Source organism: Tursiops truncatus, chromosome 3 (genome assembly GCF_011762595.2).
Source record: "Tursiops truncatus isolate mTurTru1 chromosome 3, mTurTru1.mat.Y, whole genome shotgun sequence".
Lineage (NCBI taxonomy): Eukaryota > Metazoa > Chordata > Mammalia > Artiodactyla > Delphinidae > Tursiops > Tursiops truncatus.
The window spans coordinates 157,373,762-157,401,409 of NC_047036.1; the positions used below are offsets into that span (position 1 = coordinate 157,373,762).

The window sequence follows — 27,648 nt, forward strand, 5'->3', positions numbered from 1 at the left end:
AAAGGATTTGATGGGGGTGTGTGAAACCTGGTCTCTGCAATCAGGACAAGCATCCAAGCTCCTGGCACCAGGCCCAGCTTAGATGATAAGGATTAGAAATATTCCTATTTGAGCTTGGTTCTACTTGAAGTAAGGGAGGATTTATGACACCTAAACCATGGGTTCCTCTCTCCTGGTTCCCTTCAAGACCTTGCTGGTGAGCCACCTACCCTCAGGAAGTATTCCTAATTTAAGCTTATATCCCTCTAAACACTTCTTTATTCTTTACACCAGCACTTCTGCATGTCTTCAGTGTTTTACTTGTAAGCTTCTTTGTTCTTTCTTGAGAACCAGTCTCCTCTCTCCCTGTGAACTGATACATCCTGAAGGCAAAAGACACTTTTATTTCAGAGTGTTCTCACTTGACTGCCCCTTCTCCCTCTCCACCCCTCTCCCCACCACTCCCCACCAGTGGAGGCCCATACAGGAAAACCTCAGCTTCCTGGCATCAGTATCTGAGGTTTCAAATATTCACTAGGTAACTGGACAACCCCTGCTGATGGAGCTGGTCTAAGGGAATACTGACCTGAGAAAAATGCTTCTGGTTTAAATGCAAATTCAGATTTAAAACCAACCAACCAACCAACCAACCAACCCACCACCCAGTGACAATTAGAACTTATAATATTGTTAAAGAAAGGTGTTTAAGAGTAGACTGGCTTTCTCTATGACATGATAGCACTTTGAGAGCCCTGAAAAAGGGAGAGGCCAGGTGAGAAACGGAAGCAGCTTCCTAAGGGAGGGGATGCTGAGGGCTTTCTCTGTTCTCAGATGGAGAGGGCATTGAGGGGTTCTCCCCTGAAAGCGCAAAGCTACTAGCACCCTGGCACTTTCTGATTGCTATCTGGAAACTTCTAAACACAATAAATATTTACATAGCTCTTTTCAGTTTTAAAAGGGTTCTCACAGTCTTGGTTTCATTTGATCCTCATGAATGCCTTGCCAGGAATGAAGGATAGATTTTACAACCTGAGCCTTGGGAAAGGAAATCGAATCTCCTGAGTCCACTGAAATCAGAGGAGCCAGAATCTGAGCTGGCAGGTAAATGTTTATTGAATTGAACAAATTCAGAAATATATGAGTATGATAAGGTAAACAGGGTCTCTTCCTTTCAGAAGCTCATAATCTAGTTGGGGAGGAATGCCCCAAATTAACATAATTAAAATAATACTAGGATTAAATAAGACCAGACACAAGATAGTAAGTTCATCCTTCATTGTGAAATGAAGCAAGAAAGTGCTATGATTTTAAGTGTACTTAAATAGCTTTCATCCCATGATTGAACTGAGATTCCCAAGTGTCCTCCATCCACCACCCCACCTTCATCCTAAGTCTCTGCTTAATATTCTGAGTTTCACGCAGATTCCTTACAGCATCTACACAGTCTTCAGCTTTACACCTTATCTCTGGAGATGTCAGGGCTTGTCACATCCTCTTCATTTCCATATTTGCAGTGCAACTCCAGGCCCCCACACCCAATTATTAATTTATTTATTTACTTTTAGCCACAAGGAACATAAAAAAGGGAGTGGGGGTTATCTGTCTTCAGTGTTCCAGAAAGTCCACCCTCACCTCCTGGAAGTGCTGAAGGGAGCAGATATTAGAAAATGGTATAATGACTAATAAATCACACATGAAGAGAGACCTATAGGCAGAGGGCATTTCAGGAAGGAAATCCAACCAGGCCAAGGACAGAGTGAGTGAGAAGACAAGGGGAAAGTCAGAACATGCCTATAGTCAGGACTGTCTCCACCTGACACAGAAGAAACATGGTGTGATAATTATGTACATACTAAGAGTAGGGATAACAGATCATTTAAAATTGGGATTTCCCCACATCTAGGAGGGCACTGGCCCATATCCACTGCTTTCCAGAAAACACAAATTCCTCCCAAATACCACTTTCTTCATCTGGGGATTCTGTAGGCTTCTATGTAGAGGCTGTGGTCCAGTCTCTTTATTCATTCCTTATATCACACTGGGAAAAACAGATACTACACAGTGGAAACAAGTTAAATATCCATCAACCAATGAATGAATAAACCACATACATACAGTGGAATGTTATTCAGCTACAAAAAGGAACGAAGTGCTAATACATACTATAACATGGATGAACCTTAAAAACTATGCTAAGTGAAAGAAGCCAGACACATAATGTCTTATGCCATTCATATGAAATGTCCAGAACAGGCCAACTGGTAGAGACGTAAAGTAGATCAATGGTTGCCAGGGGTGAGGGAGGCAGAAATGGGGAGTGACTGCTAATGGACATGGGGTTTCTTTCAAAGGTGATGAAAGTGTTCTGGATTAGTGGTGATGGTTGTATAACTCTGTCAGTATACCAAAAACCACTAAACCATACACTTTGGAAAGATGCAAAAAAAAAAAAAAAAAAAAAAAAACAGGTGTACAATGTTAGAGTTTTAGTTATCAGGTTAATACAATTTACTATTAACTAAATTGTATTAACTTGATATTTGCCTGGGAACATTAGAAACATCAAAAATAGAATAAGCATAACTAAAAAACTCTTCACAAAACATGAAAAATGGCAAAGAAACAAAGACATAAAAATGAGGGAGGTGGAAGACAGTCAAATGAGTCCCAACATATACAAAATGGGTATTCCTAAGATGAGAACAGAACAAATGAAACAGAAAGAAACAGTAAAGAAGTACTAGCCTGAAACTTTTCTGAATTAATCGTAAGAAGAGTAACCGACATTTACTGAGCACTTACTATATAGGTTGGGCATAGTTTGAAGAACTTGACATGCACGATCTCATTGAATGCTCATGATAATTGAATAACGTTAGGTAGTGTTATCATCCCCACTGTATTCACGAGAAAACTAAGGCACAGAGAGGGTTAGTAACTTGCTAAAGGAAATCCTGCAGTAAGTGGCATAACTGAAATAAAATAAAACTCGTACCTGCAGATTTAAAGGGTGTAATGTGTCCAGGAAAAACTGGTATAACTAAATCATTCTGGTTAAGTGTACTGCACTTCATGGATAATGGAAAACCTACATGGGCAACAGACTGAAAAATCTATTTCTCCCAAAGGGAAACATCAAGTGGCTTCAGATTGCTCCTTAGCATCAACTCATATCAGAAGGTCAGAAGGTTGAGCAGGGCCAACAAATCTTGAGCAAGTGTCCTCCAAGACTTTTGTCCATTAAGTAGAAAATCTGAAACTATCGCCATTCATGCTTGAGCTTTGCTACCTGAGAGAAACTTACTCTGAATTCAGCAAATCTCAGGAAGGAGCTGGCTGGCCAGGCTTGAGTCCTGTGTGACCCAATTCCTATGGTCACAGTATGAGCTGCACTGACTGGCCCAGGTTGGGAAGAGACAGAGAGAAGCGCAGAGTCATGAAATAATTGGGAGATGAACTTTGAGGGGTGTGCTGATTGGTTGGACGTGGGAACTTTGTGGAGGACTTGGATTTCTGGCACAAGCGTTTGGCTGGTTGATGGAGCTACTCACTGAGAAGGGGAATGCTGGGAGAGGAGCTGGGAGGAATACTATGAGTTCAGTTTTGGACACTTGAATTAGAGCTACCTGTGAGGGGACCCAGTTGAGATATCAAGCACACAGCTGGGTATATGGGCCTGGAGGACGGAGGAGAAGGGACCTGGGGGGCTTATTTGGGTGTCTCTGACACAGAGTTGATAACAGAAGCCACGTGACTTCTGTGGGATTGTAAGCAGTTTTTGGCAGGAAAGAGCTCTTTGCAGGAAACAGTTCTCTGCGGGAGGCCCCTTTTGTCTTGACACTAACATTAAACCTGGCATTCCCATGCTCTACTCATCTCTGGCCCTAGCACACCTTTCAAATCTTTTGATCACATAATACCTTGCCTAACATGTGAGTTCTTTCTGTAGATCAAAGAAGTAGAAGTGAAGAATAAGTAACCGATGACCAGATCTCTTCCCTAGCTTCCCCTTCAGTAACCTCGTGAACAAACTGTGTGAACAAGATAGCATCTAAAGAAAAATCACAGGAAGTCGACAAACATGCACACAGTGGGGAATCGCCGATTCTGACCCCCTGTTTCAGTGGTTAACTGAGATTACTTCCTTTTTTCCCTTTAAAAACTTTCATGGCTGAGCAGGATCTTCAGGGATGGCTTTGGGGGAAAACTGAGTCCACCATCTCCCCAGATTGCCCGCACTCGGATTAAAAGTAACTTTCCTTTTTACCAACATTTGTCTCTCTTGAGTACTGATTTTTGAGCGGTGAGCAGCCAGACCTGAGTTTGGTAACAGGATCATCTAAAGAGAAAGTGTTGGGTAGAGAATAAGAGGGAGGAGGAAGAAGCTAGTCAGGAAGGCTGAGAAGGAGTGGTCAGAGAGGGAGGAGGGCACCCAGGAAGAGTGTGGTGGCATGGGAGTCAAGGGGGAAGAGTGTTGGAAGGAGAGGTGCACAGTCAGAGGTGCACAGATGAGTGGGTCAGAAGTTGCTAAGAGGTACAATAAGATAAAAGGAGAAAATGAATATGGCTGTTTCCTTATGGGTCAGAATTCTAAAATACATTCCAGGATAAAAGAACATGTGACAAATAGCAAATATACAAACTGACTTTTTTATCTATCTGACTTTGGACTAAAATCAGTACAAGGAACACTTGAAAAGGTAAGGAGGAGCCCATTAAATTATAAAAGAGTATCTAGCTTCTAAAATGAATCCAAAATAATTATCATCTGAAAAATATATGTTGGAAAAAATATGTTTGTGAAAATATCCAAGAAAACATTGCAAAACAAGATAATAGGGAAGACTTAAGATGGTGCTGGCAGGGTGTGAAGAAAAGGACCCTCCTGCTCGCTGGAGTCAAAGCAGTGACACCTTTCTGTAGGTCTCACATGCGTCAAAAGCCTTCAACAGTGACTACACCTTTTGACAACAGTTTCAGGATTTTATCCTGAGGAAATAATTAGGGATATGCTCAGACATTTAGCTACAAGTAATTTCACAAAAGTAAAAAGTTGGAAACCAAATGTACAAAAACAGGGACAATAATTATGGTACATTTGTATAATAGGAGATCACACAGTCATTAAAAATGCCATAGATGTATATTTTCTGACATGGAAATATGTTTACAATGTATAAAGCAATTATAATAGGATCTCAAATATGCATACATATGAAAAGAACAAACTGATTATTTCTGGCTGCTGGCTTTACATATGGTTACTTTTAAATTTTGCATATTTGTGAGTTACTATTTTTCTGTAATGAATATATACTTCTTTTACAATAATTTTTAAAAGCTTGGTAATTTTGTAAAGGTGAAGAGAGAAAAGAGTTCACTAGAATTAAACTATAACTGATCATTAATAAATAAGCAAATCATAAAGTGCTAACATTTATCCTGAGTTAACCAGACTCAGTTTTTCTGCTATCAGAGGCAGTGAGGCCTAAAAATAGAAAGTGCCTTGTGTTATACAAAATAAAGTTACAGTTTAGTCATACTTGTCTTTGATCTGTGACATCTGTATCTGTTACATATATATGTGGGTATGGAGAAAATATTTGGAAAGATATCCACTAAATTTAAAAGTAGTTCCCTTCGGCAGGAAGGGATTAGTGGAGGTGGGACGATAGTAACTTTTTCTTTACACAACTCTGTTGTTTGCTTTATTATAACAAGCATGCAAAAAGTCTAAGTACGTTTTAAAAAGTGGTTATAATTTTGAAAGTATTTAGAAACATGATACTATCTTATGATGATAAAATATCATAATGCAAAATATGCATACTATGCTTATCACTATGTTCAGGTATCTGCAGGATAAGAAAACTCCACCATGAAAACAGTTGTTCAAGTTCATTCATTCATTCATTCATTCCACAAATGTTTGTTGAGCACCTACTAAGGGCCAGGCACATGGCCCTGTTCCAGGGATACAGCAAGGAATCAAACAGCCAAATATGCCTCCCCTCATGGAACTGACATTCTAGCGGGGAGAGACAGACAGGGAACAGTAAGCATAATAAATATGTTGGGAGTTGCTAAGTGAGTGCTACTGAAAAAATTGAGCAGAGTAAAGGGAAACTGGCAGTGCTGTGGCTGAGGGGCAGGGTTTAAATAGGTTGGCCAGGGAAGGCCTCACTGAGAAAGGTGACATTTGAGAAAATATTTGAAAGAGTAATGAAAGTATCCGGAAGAAGAGCTTTATACCCAGAGAGAACAGCTAGTGCAAAGGCCCTGAGGTGGGTTCAAGGAATAGCAATGAGGGTAGTGTGGCTGAGACAGAGTAAGCAAAGGGAGAGCAAGTTAGGGGTAAGCAGGCCAGTTGGTGTTGGGCTCTGTAGGCTGCTGTAAGGACTTTGGCTTTTTATTCCAAGTGAACGGGGGACCCACTGTGGGGTTTTAAGCAGAGAAATGCCAGGATCCCTCTAGCTGCTGTGTGAAGACTAGGCTACTGGAGGAGGGGAGTAAGGACAGAGGGACCTTGTTGTCCAGGTGCGCGATGAAGGGGGCCGTGAGAATGCTGAGGTGTTGAATCCTAGACAGAGCTTGAAGATAGAGCCAACAGGGTTTCCTGACAGACTGGATAGAGGATGTAAGAGAGGAAGATGAGGATGGCTCTTGGCATTCTGGCCTGAGAAAATGAAGTGGAGTTAACATTAATTCAGATGAGAAAGACAGCTTTTTGAGAAAAGATCAGGAACTTATTTGTGGACCTGTATTGTTTGAGTGTAGCAGCAATATAAATTTTGTTTTAAGAATGTTTCTAATACTATGACATCTTTCCAAATAAAAAAAAATCATTTCACGACTCCTGACCTAGCAACTATTACATTCCCAGTATTGAAAATATGCAAGTTGGTCACTGCTAGTAATCTGGAGAAATCACATGGATAGAAGATATTCCAGAAGACTGGAACCTAGGTTCCAGTTTTCAAAAAAGGGGGAAAGACAGATGCTGTAAATCCGTCCATAGTCCTGGCAAGATTCTAGAACATGTCATTAAATGGATAAACTCTTAAAATTAGTAGTAGTTCCTCTTGGATTCAGCCTTAAGAGCAAGTCAGATCAACGTATGTACTAGAAAAACCCAGTCTTTTATCCTATGTGTCTTCTTTACTACTCATACAGAGCACTTAACTTCTGACACCAAATGTGTGGAGGTTTTCTCCCACCAAGCAGTTCTCTGTGACACCGGCTGCTTGTCCTACAATTTAACTCAATTCTGACACAATCTGGAATAACATCAGATCCCACAGGTTAGGGGCTCAGTACCACCAAACTGACTCTGCTTCAGATACCAACTGCAAGTCACAACTTTTGTTCTACCTGGAGGTTCCCGTGACCTCCTACCCCTTGGATTCGATTATTTGCTAGAGCAGCTCACAGAACTCAGGGAAACACTTATGTGTATTAGTTTATTAAAGGATACAGATGAATGCCAGATGAGATACAGCGGTCAAGGCCTGGGAGGGTCCCGAGCACAGGAGCGTCTGTCCTTCTGGAGTTGGGGGTGTGGCACCCTCCCGGTCTCTGGATGTGTTCACCGACCTAGAAGCTCTCTGAACCCCATACTATTGGGATTTTAATGGATGCTTCATCACCTAAGCCTAATCTATCATTAGCTCCATTTTCAACCCTTCTCTCATCTCAAGAAAATGGCGGGGGTGGGGGAGTGCCTGGGGAGGGGGTGCTTAAAAATTCCAACCTTCTAATCACAGCTTGGTCTTTCCAATGATCAGCCCCCATCCGGAAGCTATCCAGGAGCCCACCCAAAGTTGCCTCATTAGAAAAAATGACACTCCTATCACCCAGGAAATGCCAAGGGTTTCAGTGGCCCTGTGTCAGGAACTAGGGTCAAAAATCAAATATTGGAACAAAAGATCCTCCTAGTGCTCTTATCACTTATGAAAATTCCAAGGATTTTAGGAGCTCGGTATCAGAAACTAGACAAAGACCAAATACATATATTTCTTCTTATAAATCACAGTATCAAAGAAGATATGCCAGAAGACTGGAGCCTAAGTTCCAGTTTTCAATAAGAGGGGGAAAAGGCAAAGGCTGCGAATCCGTCCACAGTCCTGGCAAAATTCTAGAACACGTCATTAAATGGATGACATATGAACAAAAATTAGTAGTAGCTTCTCTTGGATTCAGTTTGAAGTCAAAAGCAAGTCAGACCAATACATTTAGAAAAAAGCAACCAGGGAAATTTTGGAACTTGGAAGTCCAATGTTTGAAGGTGTAGAAAGGTTTAAGAGGAGAATGGTCACAGGTGGCACACGATAGTGGCAACATAGGTTAGTGTCACAGACTGGGAAGTTCACGTCCAGCCTCTATCACTGTCTAGCCACGTAATCTCGGGCAGAGCTCTCTGCTGCTCAGGGAATGGTAACCGTGGTTCCGACCTGTGGGTACTAATAATTGAAAAGTGTTTCACACGAGGCGTGTACAACAGAGAGCTGTCGTGGGGGCGCGGGGGGAGGGCTTAATTTATGAGTAGTCTCACTCTTTTCTTTCTCTTTTCAGACCCAAGGAAGGTCCTGCCTCCGTGAGAGATGCAGCGAGAAACAGTAAGCAATGAACAAAACAGCTTTCCTTCAGTACGGCTATAGAGCTCTCAGCACAGGGACGGGTGAACACAACCCTTGGTGCTTCCAGAATTGCTTCTCACCAGGACTCGCATCCAGAGAGGGTAGCCCTCGGGGCTTTCTCCAGAACCCTGAACACGCGGGCGGTTGCTAGGCGACCCTAAGACCAAAGTGGACTAGGTGAACCGGCGCCAGGCCGGCTCCGCCCCCACTTCCGGGCTCCTCGCTCCGCCCCCTTCCCGCCCACTCCCTCCGGGCCAGGCAGTCCAAGCACCCGACCGAGGCATCGTGACGCATGCGCTCTTCTTCCCGTGCGGCTCGACTTGACGCGAGCTCCCGCTTTCCGCCACAAACTCTGTCCCGCCCTTTCTTGCACGGCCGGTACTGTCGTCCCCAGCTCCGTTCTCACTCACACCCTGTCCTGCCCACGCCTCGTCCCCAGTCCTGTTAATAGTGACTGCAGAGCAACCTCAAGTCCTGCTCCCTTGGTGGCGGGGGTGATGGGCTGGGGGGAGATAAAGCGGGTGACGGGTGGTGGCAGTTGCCACGGACTCACTTCCGGAGGACGGGCGGAAGTGGCTGCGGTAGATGGTGGGAGGGGGAAAGGAGTGCGAGGGGAGGGCCGGGCCGCCGGGGGTCGAGGGGGTGGGGCCTGGGCGGGCAACGGGGACCCGGCCTGGGCCCTGGAGTCCGACCTGGGGCGGGCCGCGGCTCCCTGCTGAGGTTGGGGGAGGGGGGAGGGCCCAGGTAACGACCCAGCGCAGATAGGGCGAGGGTTGTCTGGGCAGCGGAGGGGAAGGGGTCAGAACCTAGAGAGGGTCGCGTTGTCACCCCTTTCCCCGTGAACACCGAACGCGGGGTTCTGAGAAGGGTGGGAGGAGCTAAATTCTTTCCTGGGTTGGGGGGCGTTCTTGTGGGCGCCACGCCCCTACAGGAAGGAAGGGGGAGAGCGCGCGCGCGCGATTGTGTGTGTGTGTGTGTGTGTGTGTGTGTGTGTGTGTGTGTGTGTGTGTGTGTGTGTGTGTGTGTGTGTGTGTGTGTGTGTGTGTGTGTGTGTGTGTGTGTGTGTGTGTGTGTGTGTGTGTGTGTGTGTGTGTGTGTGTTTAGGAATACACTTAGAAGGGAGGGGGCGGCCAGGGTGGGCCACCGGATTGAAAAATTGGAACATCACTGGGGCTATTGCTGGTAGGACTCAGGCTTCTAACGTTTCAGGAGAGTGCTCTCGGGAGTTGGCCCCGGGAAGGAGTTTGACGGAGATTGGGAATTACATCCATGGCACAGTTTTGGAAGCAGAGGGGGAGGTGCGGGTGAAGGGAAGGGAGCAAAGAATGCTTGTAGAAGGTGCCAGCATCTAGGTGTGGAATGGATTTAGTTCAGACTGGGAGAGCTGGCCGATTAAAACACTGCACACCCTAAGAAGCTTGGGAGATGTAGGGCGATTAGTGTGTGGCACTCGCAAGGCGAGAACAGGGGGAGAATGTTCTTTTCTGTATTTCTTAGAAGACAGTCTCCACACACTAGTGCTTTTGGTTACTTTTCCTATAGTGCGGTTAGGTGCTGTCTTTCCTGTATCTTGAGCCTTATACGTGTATACATATTGATGAGATGACTGTTTTGGGGTGCAATATGTGAGTGAGGTAGGAACTTTGTATAACCTTGTGGAGTGTTTAAGGAAGGGTTTTTGATGATAGAGTCAAGGAGTCTAATTTAGGTAGGGAGTCTTAGACATCCCTCTGGGTATATAATAGATTAGAGAGTGTCATGATGTTTAAATATTCTGCAGGTTAACACAGAAATCAGCCTCCTGGACCATGTCAGTTCTCAGGCCTGTTTCCTCTCATGAGCCTCAGCAGAAGACGGACTCGCCAGCCCTCACAGTGGATGACTTCCCCTCCCTGAACAAGAGATGGGATAGTACCAGGGATCTGCCTATCACCAGACTCTGGGCTTAATAAACCAGCTGAATGAAGGGATGTAATAGACCTCTGGGAGGGACACTGAAGCCTGCAGTTGGGGGGGAGGGGCCTGGACATACCCCTTCCCCCCCAGACTCCTCCCCCTCAGAGTCCACTCAGCCATGGACTTTGGACCTGGACAAGAGGAGAGAAGCCGCACTTTGTTTGGTGTATCTGATTTGGGATTCTCAGTTTGGAAATGGAGTGCTGGATGGGGGTTTGATGATCTCCAGGGGAGCAGCTGAGAGAAGAGAAGAAAGGTAAGGTTTGTGTCTCATTTCCCACTTGGTGTCTTGCTGCTCCTGTGCAGAAAATGTTGAGTGGGGTAAGTCTGGGGACACTGTCATTGAGGAGTTGCCGTGATGGGAACCCTTACCCTGAGGGGTACACAGGAAACTTCACCTCTCCTTCACTCTCTGGGTGCAGGCTTGTTCCCAGCTGCTCCTTACCCAGGTAGGATTACCTTGTAAGGGGTTGTGAGCAATGGCAATTGTGAGGTTAGTCCAAGGAGAACATGAAAATTATTTAGGCCTCTGAAGGGAGGTTGTGTTAGATTACTTGTAAGGGCTTTTTCAATGCTGAGGTAGTAGGATTCCAAGCCAGTTTGGGCTAAGCACAACACTGGAATGGATTACCCAGGCTGAGGCAGGCTGCTGTGTTTTGGGCAGCTAACTGAATAGAACTGCCTTGGGGGGCAGGTAGCAGATGGTCTAGGTAACCTCCTAAGTTGCCTCTCCTCCTTCCTCTATAAGGGAGTGTAGGCCATGAAACCTCATGGTAAGAGCAGAGGAACAGAACCCAGGTTTGGGAATCAGGATTTGTGTTCTAGCTCTGCTTTTCTTAGTGTACACCCCTAGGTATGTTGGTTAAGCTCTGCCATGTTCTCTTCACTTGCAAAATGGGGATAACTAACTTTCCAAGCCCCTCACAGGTTGTTCACAAGGAACAAATGAAATGATAGATTTTGAGAAGTATCCAGGGCCATGTACATGTAAAACAGTAACATTGCCATTGCTTCATATGCTTGTATAGTTACATAGAGAAAAACTCTAAATTAGTTTTGTTCTTTTATTGAACTAGGGTTCTGGCAAAAGCCTTATTTGTCCTTAATTAAAAGCCTGCCCTGAATTTGTCTCATCCTGTTGCTGTTAAACAATACCTGGGATCATGAAGTGGTGGCAAAGGTGCACGGGTTCAAGGAGAACTGAAATTGAGGGATTCTGCCAGATACCTTGTTGGCTCTCAGAGCTCTCCAGTCAGCTTGACAAGTGTGCCTCTTTGGGATAGCAGATTAAAGAGGGGTGGAGAAAAGCGGAAGTCTCAAGGACCGAGTGTCTGTTTAGGAGATGGAACCCTGGGCCTTTCCTTCCTGTGCCATATCGTGGTCTTCTCTCCTGCTCTTTAAGATGCCAGTGTTTTTCAGACTGTCATTTTTTAGCCCTCTATAGGCTGTTCATGGTTACCTTACTTTCTGCTCACTCCTCCTTTGAACTCCAGTTTACCTCTGCCAAGATGCCTGCTTTTCTCAGTGACAATAACAGTAGAAGGGAGAGGTGTTGGGAATTTTGATAGACAGTGGGGTCTGGTGGCCTGGGCAAGGGGTAGGAAGCTTGGCTTCTAGCATTTCTTTGCCTCTCACTAGATGTGTAACACCTGGGCATCACATACACTGGGTTCTGGCAACAATAACAGAGGTCATTTGCAAGCTGAAAATCACATATTTATGACTTAATTTCTTTTTTCCCTTCCTTCCTTGCCATAGGAGTCCCTGAGTCCCCCAGGGGCCTGAGGGCTGGGCAGGCAGACCTGGGTGGAGTTCCTGGCCCTAGATGTTTCTTCTCTAGTCTGATGCCTCAGGTAGCCCCTTTGAGGCCAGGCTTCTACTTTAGAAGGTCTGGATTTCAGGGTGGGCCTGTCACCTCCCCTAGCTTTGTCCAGCAAATTCCTGGTGCTAGTCTTTGCTTAGATACCGGGATCACAGTGATCCCTCAGGGATGTGTGGTCCCAGGATGCCTCTGCAGCCCTCATCGTGCCTGGGAGGACGGTGAGTGCTTCGAAGCACTTGAAGTACCACAGAGTCGTGCTGTATTTGTACAGTGCTTACATTATGTGAAGTGTCCAGGCTGTTGTGTTGTGTAAGTTTTTCGTCACCACATTGTTGTGGGGAGAACAGAGCAGGGATTATTCTCCCAGTTTGATACTTGAGGGGAAGCTACAGAGAAGCCCTGATTAGGAAGGGCTTGCCCAAGTGTGGAGCGGCAGATGCTGTGATTGCCTGCCCAGTGCTGTGCTGCTCCTACAGCATCTGACCTGAGAAGGGCCATTCGGATTCTGCTGCAAACCTCCAGGGAGGGGAACTCAAGTGCCCTGTCAGACGGCCTCTCTGCTAAGATGTTTCTTCCCTGGAGTGAGCCAGAATTCCTCTCTCCTGTTGTTTCCACCAAAAGCAGTAGCCCTGCCCTCAGCCTGACCCTTCCACAAGACAGTCCTCTCAAGACAGTCACAGCCTTCTCACAGGGGTACCAGGATGTCAGGGCACAGCACTCATTGGGTGTCCAGCTACTTATCCACAATGATAGACTGAAACCACATGTTGTGTGTGTGTTGTAACTGAATTTATTTATACCCTTTTTTTTCCCAAAAGGAACTGTAGGTGGCTAACCAAAAGTTCTATTTCACAGACACTGCTCAGTGATTATTGTATTAATCTTTTTTCTTTTATCTTAATGAACTGAGTTTCTGGGTCTTTATGGGGAGAAGGGATATTGAGAGGAAGGGAGAGGGAAAAATAGATACATCATTGATTTAAAACTTTGCTTTTACCACTACTGATGGTTTCAGAGCATGAATTCTTAAGTTCAGAGCATGAATTCTTTCCAAATTATACAAAAATTCAGGGTATCTTAGGCATTGTTTATGGGAGGGTAGTTTCCTGGAACAACTTTCACTTCCTTCTTATCTCTGCTCTCCTCTTTTGGAAGTAGTGGGGGTTGGCTGGGGCCAGATCTTCCTATTCCTTCCATTTTCACATAATCCATTCCCAGTTTCATCCCCAGAATTCAGGCACCTGGCTCCTTGTTTCTGCCCTCCTTCCCCTATAATCCTTCTGCCTGAAACCTCCATCAGGAGCCCAGGACCTCTTTTCCCAGGTCAGTTTGGCACTCATCACCCTGTTTCTTGCCTCTCAGACCAAATGTTTTCTCTTGCTTCCATCCAAGAATTCAGCTCATTCTTGTTCTCTAACCAGGCCCTTTGTTTTGGGACAGTCATGGAATTTCTACTCTTAGATCTTCCTGTGAGCCTTGGAATTTAAACAGAGGACTATAATGATGGTGCGAGAGTTTTGGTACACAGTTACCTGTCCTGTTCCCCATTGAACAGCCTTAGATGGAGAAGGATTATTGGTAGAGGTGGGAATCTGACATCTCATGGGCTGGTTGGTTTCCCCACCTTTCAGCATCCCACTCTGGCCTTTGTCCTGGGACAGTGATTTTAGCTCCTGATATCTTGGCCCTACAGTGTTTCCCAACTTTTTACATTTTAAGAAACTCTGGTTTTCCCTCTTGCCTTGACATGGAGTGTTAGTATGTAGGCCTTCCATGTCTCCTACCTGAGGAAAAGCTTAGAGAAGGGGCAGAGGTACAGAAGCATTGGCTGCTGGCTGGCACATGGGAGCTGGTTGGCTCCCATCTCCTGCCACAGTCCACACAATCAGCTAAACTGGAGACCTTGCACACACACACACACACACACACACACACACACTCACACACACACACGTGTCCAGCCTCACTGAGGTGTCAGCTCTTCTTTCACTCTTCTCCTTCAGGGCTGGGCTCCAACTGCAGGATTTCCCTGCTGCCCCACTGTGTGCCTGTCATGCTGGACACACAGCTATAACAAAGAGCACTTGCACTCAAGGCTGCATGAGGAGAGGGAATGAGTGCCATCTTTGGAAGCAGGAATGCCTGGGGCTAAAACTTGGCCATGACCCTCATTAGGTCTTGTGACCTTCAGCAAGTTGGCACTTAGCTGGAGTCTCAAACTCTTCATCTGTAGAATGGGATGACAATGTGTACTCTGCAGAGCTGCTAGGAGGGTTAAAGGAGAGGCTGGGGGTGGGGCAGGATGCAGGTCTGGCATGTGATGGCCTCTGTGCAATTTTGTTTTAGCTCCTCACCCCCACGCAGGGAACTTTAGGGCATGTCCTGCCTTTGTTTCTCTAAAACCCCACGTAATTCCTAGTTTCACCTAGAAACAAGTTAGTGAGTGAAGTCAGTAACCATATACCACAAAGTTCTGGCCTGCTCTGTGCTCTGGAACACAGGGGAGGGAAGTGGGTGGGGGCACGTGCTGGTGCCAGAGTGTGTCCTGATCACATGGTAGCGCTGGCCCTGGACTCAGTCCTTCTCAGGAAAGTCATCTGCATGAGTAGCCGGTAGTTCTCAGCTCCCCACCCTCACTTGTTAGGGTCAGATACGGACATCTAGGCTTTTCCAGGGTCCCCCCTCACCCCCTTTCACAGGGCTACCACAAAGCCTGATTGAGGCCTTTTCTCTTCAGGTCTGGTGGGTCTACCCTAGGGAAAGGTCTGTCTCTCTTTGCTCTTTTGCTCCAAACTAACAGCACTCATTACCCACCCCGAAAGGAAAAAACAAACAAAACAAAAAACAGGAAGAAAAAAAAGCCAGCTTGCTCTTTCTCGATTTTGGCTGCAGGTGTTTCCTCCTTGGCTTCCTTTTTGGCATCCTGGTTCGTGTTCTTACTTCCCTGCACCCTCTAGCCTCTCAAATGCCCTGGACTCCTCCCTCCTGGAAGCCAGGGGTTGTGGGGAGGATCCTTGGCTTTGGGTTTGGTAAACGCACAACTGAGGCAGGCTGCTTGGCCTACCTCTGGCAGGGTTCTGCCCCTCAACCCCACGAGGCCCTGGGCTCTGGGGCTGGGGAGACGCGAGAAGTCTGACTGGAATGGGCTGAGTGTGGTTGGGTTGATGGGTATAGACCCGTGGAGTTGCGATTGAGAGCGGCAAAGGGCTCAAAGGTAACAGCTGTCTCCATAGCATCTCCAGAAGTTGGGGACCCCGGAAAACTTGGGGCGTCCAGACCGCGAGTCCCTCTGAGAGGTCGAGCGTTGGAGGCGAGCCGGGGAGAAGGGGTCCCGGGCGAGTAGGGGCAGCCGGCCCCGCCCCTCGGCCTGCCCCGCCCCGCCCTCCCCGGGGAAGGGCCACGTTGCCCGCCCGGCGGTCCGGCCCTCGAGCGCCGCAGGAAGAGCCTGCCTGGCGGAAGGTGCCGGCGGCCTCCGCGCTAGCGCCTGGAACGCGCCGGGGCACCGGGCTCGCTCCCCAAGCCCCGGGGCGGGCCAAGTTCAGGGCCGGGAAGTTGGGAGGACCTGGTGAGTGGGGGCCGGGGGACGCCAGCGTCCGTCAGTTCTGGGGCTTGTCCCCGGAACGGGACCGAGGTCTGACTGAAGGAGGCCCCGCAGGAGCGGAGAGGGCGCTCCGGAGCTCGAGTCCCGGCTTGGGAAGCTGTCCCTTTCCGAGCCCTCCGTGTCCTCCGACAGCCCCGGTGCCCGAGAGAGGGACTTGGCCCGGGCCGCCCCGGGTCCCGGCCACGGCCCCTTTGGAGCCGGGAAGTGGAGCTCTGCGTTCCGCTTTCGGAATCCCGGGCCTCCAGCTGGTGAGAGAGGGCGGGCTCCGCGGGGAGGGGGCTGGTTGTGAAACTCAGCCTCTGGGCCGACGTGGGTGTGGGGCCTGGAGGAGCTGGGGTCGCTGGAGAGGGTTTGGGGAGCGGAATGCGAGGGGCCTTTCCCCAGACCCCACCCGCGCGTCCATTCCAAAAGTTACTGGGGGTTCTTTCTCCTCTGCCGGGAGGAAGAATTGACTCGATGTGGAAATAAGTAAATTGTCAAGAAAACTTTCTTGTACTTGTTTGCTAATGTGTGTGGAGTAGGGGGGCCCTGAGACGTGCAGGGCCCCATCTTACAAACCCTGGAGCACAGGGGCTGTGGCCGGCTGGTCTGTGTCCCCACGGGACAGTGAACCCTGGAGTGAGGCTCCACCTTGGTTAACCTTTGACCCTGTGATGTGTTTAATTAGTCCTCCCTTTATGAACATCACTGGCTGAGATTGTCCAGCTTTATCTTCTGTCGTTTATAATACTTTTCAGACCATGTAGACTTTTCTTTTAGATGCTTACATCACCCCTGCGTCTGCCTCGAACTGTGAATCACCCCTGCCTGACCCCATTACCCGAGACCATTGAGGCCTCTCGGATCTTCCCTGTCCTTTTCTCAGATTAGAAGGCAATGTAGTATGTCTAACCTCAGTGGCCTATGTGACAGGTTAAACTCATTTCCTGTTTGGGACACTGGGGAAATTGTCACTGTCCTTTTCATCACCAGAGCCCAGGGGCCTTGGAGATGATCCAAATCAACCCTCTCCCTGTTCAAATGAGGGAACTAAGGCGCAAGTGACTTGCCCAAGGTTACTTGGTTTCCCAGGGCTTCATCCTTTTTGCTGCGCTAGCATCATATATCCCTTTAGCCTGCATCCCTTTCCTCTAGGTCTTATTCTCTAAGTCCTTCAATTATTTAGTGTATCTTCTCCGACTCCCTTTCAGTTCTAACATCCTTTTGAAATTATGGAGCCTGGTACAAGGTACAGGAATCTAGCAGAGGTCTAATGAACAAGAAGGTGATTCAGTTAGGTCTCCATTATCTGTGGCATGTTCTATGCTTTCTGGTTTTTTTCAGGCAGTGCTTTTGAACGTACTAAGCAACACAGAGACAGAAAGGAAGGTCTGTCAATGTTCCTTCAACTTGCATACTTTCTAAAAGCTAAATAAGACTTCTCCATTATTGCTTACAGTGAGAAGTTGACTATCTGGTGTTCTCTTGCTGTTTAAGAAACATTGTCTTGTCACAGAGAGAGAACTGGCTAGAGAATACCATAGGAATCAGAGTTTTAAAAAGGGATCTCACAGCTCATAGGCAGTTTTTCAAAAGAAGAAACTGAGCTAGCTAAATGTCCATCAACAGAGGAATGGATAAAGAAGATGTGGCACATATATACAATGGAATACTACTCAGCCATAAAAAGGAGCGAAATTGGGTCATTTGTAGAGACGTGGATGGACCTAGAGAGTGTCATACAGAGTGAAGTAAGTCAGAAAGAGAAAAGCAAATATTGTATATTAACGCATGTATGTGGAATCTAGAAAAATGGTACAGATGACTTTATTTGCCAAGCAGAAATAGAGACACAGACATGGATAACAAACATATGGACACCAAGGGGGAGAGGGGTGGGGTGGGAGGAATTGGGAGATTGGGATTGACACATATACATTATCGATACTATGTGTAAAATAGACAACTGATGGGAACATATGTATAGCACAGGAAACTCTACCTAATGCACTCTGGCGTTCTAAATGGGAGGGATATCCAAAAGGGAGGGGCTATATGTATATGTATGGCTGATGCATTTTGCTGTGCAGTAGAAGCTAACACAACATTGTAAAGCAGCTATACTCCATAAAAAGTAAAAAAGAAAAAAAAGAAGAAGCTGAGACCCACGGGAGTTGGTGGAACCTGCCCAGAACCTCCTGGGTTTTTGTTGAGGGTCTTATTCACTAAAAAGGCTCACTCCTCATCTCCCACCACAGTGCAGATGTCTTTGTACTTGGTGGTGTGGACCAGCTATGTGACTTCCCTGAAGGAGTTGTGAAAACTCTGGCCAAAAAAAACTACTGTGAGTTTGTGCCTTGCAGGCAAATGTCATTAATAACAGAACATCAGGTACTCAGGTCAAGGTTAAGGACTGTTGTTCTATTTTAGAAAAGGAAGATGTAGCAAATTGTATTTTCCCAAAATGGCCACAACTTTAAATATCCCACTCTATATTGTTACAATAGGACATTGCCCTCCTCCCACCCGGTGGTGGGGAGTCTGTGTTCCTTTTCGCTTGAATGTAGGCAGCGACTCGTGATACCCCTGGCCTGTGAGTAAGTCAGAAGTGATCCAGGGCTTCCCTGGTGGCGTAGTGGTTGAGAGTCCGCCTGCCGATGAAGGGGACAAGGGTTCGTGCCCCGGTCCGGGAAGATCCCACATGCCGCGGAGCGGCTGGGCCCGTGAGCCGTGGCCGCTGAGCCTGCGCGTCCGGAGCCTGTGCTCCGCAACGGGAGAGGCCACAACAGTGAGAGGTCTGCGTACCGCAAAAAAAAAAAAAAGAAGTGACCCAAGGTTTTGGATCACTGTGGTTTTGCTCCTGGCCTTTCATGTACTTGCAGTCATATGTGGCTGGGGTCGGAATCATCTGGAAGGCTTCGTCCCATGTCTAGTGGCTGATGCTGACTGTTAGCCAGACCTCAGCTGTGGTTGTCAGCTGGAATACCTAGAGGTATCCTGTCCACATGGCCTGGGCTTCCTCTTACTTTGGTGGCTGGGTTCCAAGAGCAGGCATCTCAGGAGCACCAAGTGGAAACTGTATTGCCTTTCATGAACTAGCCTGGTAAGTCACATAATCATCACTTCCTCTGTAGTCACAGATCAAAGAGAGGGAACATAGACCCCGTCTCCCCCAGCTCTAGAGGGAGGAGCCTCATTGTCACTTTGTAAGAAGAACATGTGGGATGGGATATTTGGTAGTCATCTTCGGAAAATGTAATCTTTCACTGTTAGGCTGCTAGTTTGGTCTTCTTTCTCCCCGATTTAGTGAATAATGCAAGCAGCCCTCCGTCTAGCTACTTGAACTTCGTACGTGTGCCAAGCACTGTCATAGGTATACAGATCATAGAGCCTTTTTTCTAAGGAGTAAGGTGAGAGCCAGGTAAGTACAGCCACAGGTTCTGTTACAGTGTGGAGAGGAAAGACAGGAGGTATGGAGAGAGTACGGTGGGAGTATAGCTGTGGGAAGCCTGGCTCTGCCTGGATGTTAAGGAACTGCGTTCTTAAGGATGTATAATGCTTGTAGGTGGGGCTTTGGATAATATTTCAGGATGCGGGACCAGCCAGAGGAAAGAAAGCAGTGTACAAAGGGTACTTATTGAGGGAGAAAGTAGCCTGTTGAGGCCAGAGTACGGGGTTCATGGGGTTAGTGGTTGGAGGTGAGGTTGAAAAGGAATGTTGGAGTCAGTTTGTTGTGAAGGCCCTGTGTGTCATAATAATAATTTTGAGTTCTAGTCTGTGGGCAGTGGCAGTATGGTTTTTAAGGCAAGTTAGTGTTGGGACCAGTTGTGTACTTTATGAAGGATGCTCTGTTACTGTTGGGAAGATTGCTTAGAGGGGAGCAAGGTGTGTGATAGGTGAACCAGCTGAGGAGCCACATCAGGAGTTCAGTATTTAATAATAAGGAAAGAGAGTTCAGCTTAAAGCGTTTGAGATCTTGAAATGGGATGATGGCAGTGGATGGGTAACTTTCTCTTCCATTTTCATAACTCTGAAATTCTTGGGGCTGGATATGTTTCAGAATTTAGAATTTTTTGGATTTAAAAAAGATGATCTGGTGCATTTATGGTGTAGTGAAGGTCTGGAGCAGCATACGATAATCCAGCATGTTTATTTTCTGTAGCAAAACATATGAATGGGATAAATAAAGACTGTAAGTAGCCTCACATTAGATCAGATTTCTCCAAATGAGGTTAAGCCAAACAAGTGTGGAAAAGTTCGGCTTTTCAGCACTTTTTGGACTTGGGAATTGCAGTTAAGTGATTGTGGGGGTGTGGCATCCACATGGAAGCCACTTTTTTGTTGCAGGCAAATCTGAATGTCGAGGATCCTAGCATAGCAGCTTGGCAGCACTGGGGGAGTGGGTCCGCCTCCTCAGGTAGCTGGTGGTAGAGGGGATTTGACAGATGTTGAGCACAGCGTTGTGCTGGTGCTGTTGGTTGTGAAGGGGAGGTGGGCCTGAGGTGGGCCACAGGGTCCGAAAGCATCAGGGAAGGTGTCCTGGCGAGGTGTGAGTCAGAACACACTAGGTGAAGAAGAGAGAAGAGCCGACCAGGCATACCGGCACATGCACAGGCCCTGAGGCAGGCTCGAGTGTTTGCGTCCTGGAAGGAATCTAGTAGAGTGGAGTAAAGAGAGCCGGCGAGAGAGGGGACTGGCTAGCAATCACGTACTCCTTCGGCAAGATAAGCAAGTCCTGTTTGAGAATTTAGAGAAAAGGGTTGTGGGGTGAACAAGGGCCTGAGGGCTAAGGTGGAGGCCTGGCTGGACTGGGGCAGCTGTCTCCTGTGGGCTGTCTAACATTTCTCAAGGTTTATAGACTTGCTAGGAATACAGTCTGCAGAGGGGCTGAGAAGATTGCTTTGATCTGCCTGGCTTAGAAGGTGTTGGGAGGTCTTCCAGGCCTCAGGGTAGTGGGTGTGGGCCACCTAATTCTGATGTCTGGAGCAGGGTGCAGGGTGGAGAGGATGTGGTCCCGTGGGGTTTTGCTACCCCTCTGAGAGCCTGCTGGTTTGAGGTGGCTCATTGATAAGTCAGAGACAAGCCTGCTCCTCTGGCCCTGAAGCCAACACTTCAGCTGAAGGAGTCAGTTTCTCTTTTCTTTCCCCCATCTCTTTATCTAAAGACTATTCCTGCCCAGTCAGTTGGGAGGCAGGATGTTGGGGGTTAGGGACTCCAACATTGACCACATCCTGAGGGGGGAGTGAGGAAGAAACTGGAAATCTGTGTGTGTTTCTCTTCTAGGAAACCCTAATTGGTATATGAGCACTAATAAAGTGGAAATTTAATGACACAGTAAAACTGAAATGGACTTGAGGTTTCTGAGAAGACTGCTGCGATGGAGTTGTGAGGGTGGATGATTTCTAGGAGGAAGACAGGGGGTGGTAGTGCTTGCAGGGGCTGGAGGGGTCTCTGAGGAGGGAGGCAGAATCCATTCCCTTTAGAGACTCTTAAAGATCAGCCCTTTGATCCTTGGATACTGGATCTGCCTGCTTGAGCGTCCAGGAGCACAGAGATGAGATCTGGGACCCAAGATTTTAGCTAGGGTTAGAGAACTGGTCTGTGAGGCAGAGGGGAACTGGCAGAGCAGTCAGCACAAGAGAGTACAGACCTGAAGCTTTGGGATATGAAGTGTTGAGACCAGAGGCAGGAATGCCAGGGAGAGAGTTGCATGGTCAGGAATGGCAGCTGTCCTGGAATGGGAGGGTATGGTAGATCCTTTCAGTAATGAGGTCTGGTAGAGTGAGGGAGTTGGCAGGACCATGCCTTTTTCTTGTTAGATGTGTGTCCCAGTCCCTTCCCAGAGCCTGGCAGAGAGCAGGTGTGTGATGCATGTCATGGTGTGATTGAGGAGTTCAGGAAAAATGGATTGTGTCCCAGTTCTTCTTACTAATGTGCCCAGCTGGGGCCATATTGGATGAATCTAGTCAGAGCTGTGGGCTATGTCCCTATATTTGATTTTAAGAAATTTTATTTGACAATAACTTCAAACTATAAAAAAGTTGCAAGAATAAAAATGGTATAAGAATACTCATATTCCCATTACTCAGATCCATCTGTTAACATTTTGCTTCATTTGCTCTTTATATACATACATGATATTTTTGTTCTGAACCATTTGAGAAGTTGCATCTACCATGGCCCTCTACCCCTAATTACTTCAGCGTGTATTACCTAAGAACTGGGATATTCTTTTATATAATCACATTATGGTTATCAGTCAGTCAACACTGATACTTTGATCTACGGTCTATATTCTAATTTTGTCATTTGACCCAATAATATCTTTTTTAAAAAGTTTTATTGAGGTATAAATGATATACAGTAAACTTTACATAGTTAAAATTGTAAGTTTTCATAAGTTTGTACATATGTATATACCCATGAACTATGATCCCACAAAGTTTCCTAGTGTCCCTTTGTAATACCTCCCCTGATGTTCTCACTGGCCCCATCCCCAGGCAGCCACTGATGTGCATGTACTCTTTCACATCTTGAATGATTATTTTGAGATTTGTCCATGTGTCGTGTGTATCAGTAGTACGTTCCTTTTTAATTGCTGAATATTATTCCATTCCATGGGTAAACCACAATTTGTTTATCCATATTCCCATGTTGATGGGCATTTGAGTTGTTTCCACTTTTTGGCAATTATGAATAAAGCTGCTATAAACACTCCCTATAGGTTTTTGTATGGACATATGTTTTCATTTCTCTTGGGTCTGTATGTAGGAGTGGACTTGCTGGGTCATATGGTAACTCTGTTTAGCATTTTGACTAGCTGCCAGACTGCTATAAAAGGACTTTAGTTCCATATCTCACACCATATACACGAATTAACTCAAAATCCTAAACCTAAATGTACAACCTAAAACTATCAAACCTAAAAAAGAAAACATAGGGAAAAATCTTTGTGACTTTGGCAAAGATTTCTTAGCTACAACGCCAAAAGCATGATTCATAAAAGAAAAAAACCCTGATAATTGGACATCATCAAAATCAAGAACTTCTGTTCTTCAGCTGACTCTGTTACGAGAATAGGACAAGTGTTTGAATTTTTGCCAGTCTGATGGGTGGAGAAATGTTATCTTAGTATAGTTTTAATTAGAATATTTCTTATGAGTGAAATTAAATACCTTTTCGTATGTCTAAGGACCATTTTAATATTTTTGTGTGTGAGTTGCCCTAGTCATATAGACAAGAGTTTGGGCCTTTTTTCCCCTCAGTTTTTAAAAAGTCCTTTGTCTGTGAGGGTATTGGTTTATTATTTGTGATGTATGTTGCAAATATCCTCTCCCAGTTTGTTATTTGTCTTTTGACTTGGCTTATGGTGTTTTTAGCCATGCAAAAAGTGTTTTATTTATTACTGCATCTGTATTTTAAGTCATACTTAGAAAGCCTTTCCCTATACTAAGGTTACAGAGGAATTGACATACATTTTCTTTTAGCACTTGTATGGTTTTATTTTTCTCCTTAGATGACTAGTCCACTTGGAATTTATTCTTGTGTACGGATCTTATTTTTTTCCCCCAAGTAGCTATATAATTGTTGTAACACTATTAATAAGACCATTTTTTGTGCCAGTAATTCTAAATATCCCCTTTATCATACATTAGATTTCTGCGTGTAGTTGGGTGTATTTCTGGCGTTTAAATTCTATTCCTTTGGATGATCTGTTTGTTTACATACCAGCACCGCATACCTTTAATTATAGAGGCTTTGTAATGTTTAGTATGTTAATATCTGGTAGGGCTAGTCCCTCTTCACTGCTCGTTCGTTTTCATCATTTTCCTAGATGTTCTGTTATGAACTTTTGTCTAGCTCTATAAAAAAGTATTTTTATTGAGGTTTTTGATGATGCTGAGGTGCCCTAACCAAGAACAAGGGATATTTAAGTCTTATTTTGTGTCTTTTCGGGAATTATAGGTTCGTGTAGATTTTTGAATATTTCTTGTTAATTCCTAAATAGTTTATCATTTTCATGGCTATTATAAATAGGGTTTTCTCATTTGTTGTTTTTTTAATGAGTTATTATTTGTGGATATGAAGGCTATTGATTTTTGCATGTTAATTTTTATATCCCACTACCTTGCTCAATTCTTTGATTGTTTAGGTTGGATTTATCATTGATTCTCTTAGACTTTTCCAGGCATATTCTCATAGCATCAGTACATTGAGATACTTTTGCTTCTTCTCCACTTCCTCTGCCTATGATTGTGTTCTGCAGTCCAGTTGCATTGGCTGATCCCTCCAACAGAATGTTAAATAGTCGTTAGATCTGGGGTGGCTTGGCTTTGCTCCTGACCTTCGTGAGAATGCCTCTGGTGCTTCTTTATTAGGTAAGGTGCTGGCTTTAGCCCTGAGGTGTGATATTAGAGTTTTAAAATCAGTAATCTTTTTTTTTTTTTTTTTTTTTTTTTTTCGGTACGCAGGCCTCTCACTGCTGCGGCCTCTCCCGCCGCAGAGCACAGGCTCTGTGCTCCGGACACGCAGGCTCAGCAGCCATGGCTCACGGGCCCAGCCACTCTGCGGCACGTGGGCTCCTCCCGGACCAGGGCACGAACCCGCGTCCCCCGCATCGGCAGGCGGACTCTCAACCACTGGGCCACCAGGGAAGCCCTAAAATCAGTAATCTTTGGGTAGTTTGATTTGAGGCATGGGAGGCAGGTGGTCTAACCCCTACCTCTCCTAAGCTCTGGACAGAAGATGATAAACAAAATCTGTCAGGTAGGGAAGGGGGAAGTGGAATTCCTTTGCTTCCTCTCTTCCACCAACATCACTCTCTACACCACCCCCACCCCCCACCCCCCCCACCCCCCACCACCCCCCAAAAAAAACCACATTGCTTTTCAGAGGACTCATGAACTCATTTTGGAGTGCGGGAACATGCTCTCCTAATCCTATTCTTCCGCAGAGATTGACCCTCCAGATTAGGGAACAGGCAGCTATCTTTTAAGAGAGCTTTGGAGTTAACGTCCTGGCCTTCCTTGTCCTGCACTTTTCCATCTGTTTCTGCGCCCCATTCTTCCACTCCAGGGCAGCCCCATGCCTCGTGATGATGGTTGTTTTTCTTCTCTCCTCAGGTGCATGGCTGCTTCCTAATCCTGGAGCCCAGAGGAAACATCCGTAGAACTGTGCGCGTGTGAGCCAGGCAAGCCAAGGGCAGCCTTGAGCCCCACCCTTGCCCGCCTCCCCCGCGGGGGCCAGGATGCTGAAGAAGCAGTCTGCAGGGCTCGTGCTGTGGGGCGCCATCCTCTTTGTGGCCTGGAACGCCCTGTTGCTCCTCTTCTTTTGGACGCGCCCGGCGCCTGGCAGGCTGCCCTCAGACAGTGCTCTCGATGACGACCCCGCCAGCCTCACCCGGGAGGTGATCCGCCTGGCCCAGGATGCTGAGGTCGAGTTGGAGCGGCAGCGGGGGCTGTTGCAGCAGATCAGGGAGCATCATGCTAGGTGGAGCCAGCGGTGGAGGGTGCCCACCGTGGCCCCACCTGTCCTGCCGCGCGTGCCTGTGACCTCTCCGCCAGCTGTGATCCCCATCCTGGTCATCGCCTGTGACCGCAGCACCGTCCGGCGCTGCCTGGACAAGCTGCTGCATTATCGGCCTTCGGCCGAGCACTTCCCCGTCATCGTCAGCCAGGACTGCGGGCACGAGGAGACAGCCCAGGTCATAGCCTCCTACGGCAGCGCCATCACGCACATCCGGCAGCCCGACCTGAGCAACATCGCAGTGCCGCCCGACCACCGAAAGTTCCAGGGCTACTACAAGATTGCCCGGCACTACCGCTGGGCGCTGGGCCAGGTCTTTCACACGTTCAAGTTCCCAGCAGCCGTGGTGGTGGAGGATGACCTGGAGGTGGCTCCAGACTTCTTCGAGTACTTCCAGGCCACGTACCCGCTGCTGAGGGCCGACCCCTCCCTCTGGTGTGTGTCCGCCTGGAATGACAACGGCAAGGAACAGATGGTGGACTCAAGCAAGCCTGACCTGCTCTACCGCACAGACTTCTTCCCTGGCCTGGGCTGGCTGCTGTTGGCCGAGCTCTGGGCTGAGCTAGAGCCCAAGTGGCCCAAGGCCTTCTGGGATGACTGGATGCGCCGGCCAGAGCAGCGGCAGGGCCGGGCCTGTGTGCGGCCTGAAATCTCCAGGACGATGACCTTTGGCCGCAAAGGTGTGAGCCATGGGCAGTTCTTTGACCAGCACCTCAAGTTTATCAAGCTGAACCAGCACTTCGTGCCCTTCACCCAGCTGGACCTGTCCTACCTGCGACAGGAGGCCTATGACAGGGATTTCCTTGCACGTGTCTACGGTGCTCCCCTGCTGCAGGTGGAGAAAGTGAGGACCAGTGAGCGGAGTGAGCTGGGGGAGGTGCGGGTGCAGTACACGAGCAGGGACAGCTTCAAGGCCTTCGCCAAGGCCCTGGGAGTCATGGATGACCTCAAGTCTGGTGTCCCCAGGGCCGGCTACCAGGGCATCGTCAGCTTCCTGTTCCGGGGCCGCCGTGTCCACCTGGCCCCACCCCAGACCTGGGACGGCTATGATCCTAGCTGGAATTAGCAGCACCTGCCTGTCCCTCCTGGGGCCCCTCCTGGCCTATCATGGCCTAAGATGGGACCGTAGTCCCTGGGCTGCATCATCCTCTCTGTGTTTCTCTCTTGGGTCCATTTATCTTGTTTTTTTTTTTTCTTTCTTTTTTTGAGTGGCATTCAAGTGCACAGATGATAAGGTGAGGGTTATTCTCCCGTTCTCAAGGGGGTCAAATCAGGGGAATCTTTCTGGGGTATGTTGGGGGAGTTATTAAGCAGGAAACCACTGTGTGGTAGGGAGAGACTTGGGCTCGTTGGGGCCACAAAATCCACGTTCCAGGTTTTCTCCCAGGACATCTGTGGAGAGGTTGGCAACTTTAGTTCTCTTGATCAGGCCTCTTTTCCCTGTCCTGGCTATTCTAGCCAGAGTATGAGCCCTCCTCCTGTACCTGTCCCCCACCATCTCCACCTTCCCCCAACTGGAGCAAGGTGGGAGGCTGGATTATGTGAGAAGGAGATGTATTTGTGGCCAAAATGAGACTAACCAAAGGGGTTTCATCATCATCAGGGTCTGGGCAGAGCTGTTAGGTTGTCAGGGTTCACTCCCTCCTGCCTGTATTTCTCTTTTTCCCCCTCTTGTTTATCCCTGACCACCTCTCAGCTCTTCTTTCCCTGCAGCCTAGCAGTTCGTGATCCTAAGATGAAACGGTGAAGGGGAAAAGCAGAACCTCTCCTCAGCTCACCCGCTGGGGTGGAGGGAAAAGCCTCGGGTGCTGGGGCGCCCCTCCCTCATCCTTCCTCCAAGAAACAGACTGCCCCCTATCCGGTCCTTTCTGAAAACCAATCCTTTCCCTGTCACTCTGGGACGGTTCATGCTAGCCCGGCCCGTGGCTTCTGGAGGCCCTCTCAGTGTGAGGTAGGGCAGCCAAGACCGTTCAGCCCAGCCTCCTTCCCTTCTCCCCCAAGCATTCCCTTCCTGTGTGCACAGATTAGGACGCAGATGGAGGGTTGGAGAGCAACATGTGTGTTTTTCTTTCTTGCCTGACCTCAGTTCACGGAAGAAAGTTGAAGCTACAGAATTATTTTCAAAAATAAAGCCTGAATTGTCTGAAAAA

The 27,648-nt window shown here is 47.2% G+C and overlaps 2 protein-coding genes across 15 annotated transcripts in view; both read left to right on the plus strand.

Moving 5' to 3' along the window:
* ZFP62 (ZFP62 zinc finger protein) overlaps nucleotides 1-10,802 on the plus strand; it is a 58,768-nt gene extending 47,966 nt beyond the window's left edge. For 8 of the 9 annotated variants that reach the window (XM_073802958.1, XM_073802959.1, XM_073802948.1 and 5 more), the window contains 2 exons: nucleotides 8,551-8,594; nucleotides 10,396-10,802. The gene's annotated coding sequence lies outside the window, so the exon portion shown is untranslated. Of the gene's footprint in view, nucleotides 1-985; nucleotides 1,081-8,550; nucleotides 8,595-10,395 lie in introns of all 9 variants that reach the window. The other variant, XM_073802951.1, reaches the window with a different exon arrangement.
* Nucleotides 10,803-15,019: 4,217 nt separating this feature from the next.
* On the plus strand, nucleotides 15,020-27,648 carry MGAT1 (alpha-1,3-mannosyl-glycoprotein 2-beta-N-acetylglucosaminyltransferase). Of its 6 annotated transcripts, none has more exons than XM_073802967.1 (2): nucleotides 15,020-15,728; nucleotides 25,096-27,648. In XM_073802967.1, exon 2 carries the CDS (start codon nucleotides 25,221-25,223, stop codon nucleotides 26,562-26,564), a length of 1,344 nt encoding a protein of 447 aa, XP_073659068.1. In that variant the 5' UTR covers nucleotides 15,020-15,728; nucleotides 25,096-25,220; the 3' UTR covers nucleotides 26,565-27,648. The 6 variants fall into 6 exon arrangements, with proteins under 6 accessions (XP_073659068.1, XP_033709652.1, XP_033709649.1 ...); XM_033853761.2 differs by having other exon boundaries at nucleotides 15,020-15,607; XM_033853758.2 differs by lacking the exon at nucleotides 15,020-15,728 and adding an exon at nucleotides 15,807-15,958.

Excerpts from the sequence above, each read along its gene's own strand:
- MGAT1 (XM_073802967.1), top strand. The coding sequence starts at position 25,221 with ATGCTGAAGAAGCAGTCTGCAGGGCTCGTGCTGTGGGGCGCCATCCTC.